We start from the raw sequence: 905 nt of genomic DNA, 5'->3' as shown, positions 1-905 counted from the left end.
TCCCCACCACCTTCTTGCTTGCAAACCCCATGCCTCAGCAGTAGAGACCCCATGGGAGAATGCCCTGGCAGTGCTTTGGGAAACGATGCCCAGCCAGGCCAGTTCACCCATCGCAAGGAGAGGTACTTGGCTAGAGATGCCAGCTCCCATCTGTGAGCCCAAACGGCTCTGCTGAGCCTCTGCTCAGCTCAGGAGGGCCTGGCACGTTCATTTGGTAAAAAACAGCCCTTACCTTTGGCAATCAGCTCCTCCAGCTCTTGGTCGAATCCTTGTCGCAGGCATTTCCTCCAGAGCCCCATGTTGGTCGAGTTGTACTGTCTGTTGCACTCGTCGACTGCGCTCATAGCAAAGATCTGCCTCCTGTTTCTTGCCAAGAGGAGTTTCCCTTCCCAGCGGTCCAACCTAGACCTGCTGGCCCTGAGAGGCAGGTTGTTGTTGGAGTTATAAATGAAGCCAGGATCATTTCTCTTAGTGGTGATGCTCTTGCACCTCTCTCTGTGCTTCCTGGCATCAGTTTCATACCAATGGTCAGAGCAGATTGCCACAGCCAGCATGCCCAGGGCACACAGAGCTAAAGAGAGGCCAGCATACAGCAGTAACCTTCCAGCAGCCATACCTCAGCTTCACAGAAACACCATGGACATCTTCACAACAGGCAAAGCCCTTGAGTGTGAAACCACGCAAAAACCTCCGGAGCAGCTGCTAGGTGTCACTTGGCAGAGACTGCCTCAAACATCTCCAACTCCTGTGGCTCACATCCACGCTGCGGAGGGATGGTGAGAGCGCTACAAAGTTCTGCCCTGGAGGCAGTCCTGGAGTCTCATCTGCCTCTTCTCCTCTGCGGAGGAGACCTGGCGAGGAGATTTTTTTGGGCGGGGAGCCAGTGACCCGCTGATACAAAGATG

The 905-nt window shown here is 54.7% G+C and overlaps 1 protein-coding gene across 1 annotated transcript; it reads right to left on the bottom strand.

The window, feature by feature from the left end:
* Positions 1-232: 232 nt before the first annotated feature.
* On the bottom strand, positions 233-614 carry LOC104162155 (transmembrane protein 178B-like; the record flags this gene model as incomplete). Its single annotated transcript, XM_009700819.1, has 1 exon — positions 233-614. A coding segment is annotated over exon 1 (382 nt), but the record flags the coding sequence as incomplete, so codon positions are not given.
* Positions 615-905: the final 291 nt, after the last annotated feature.

Source organism: Cariama cristata, unplaced genomic scaffold (assembly GCF_000690535.1).
Source record: "Cariama cristata isolate BGI_N322 unplaced genomic scaffold, ASM69053v1 scaffold16115, whole genome shotgun sequence".
NCBI lineage: Eukaryota > Metazoa > Chordata > Aves > Cariamiformes > Cariamidae > Cariama > Cariama cristata.
This window is presented reverse-complemented; position numbering and strand designations above follow the sequence as displayed.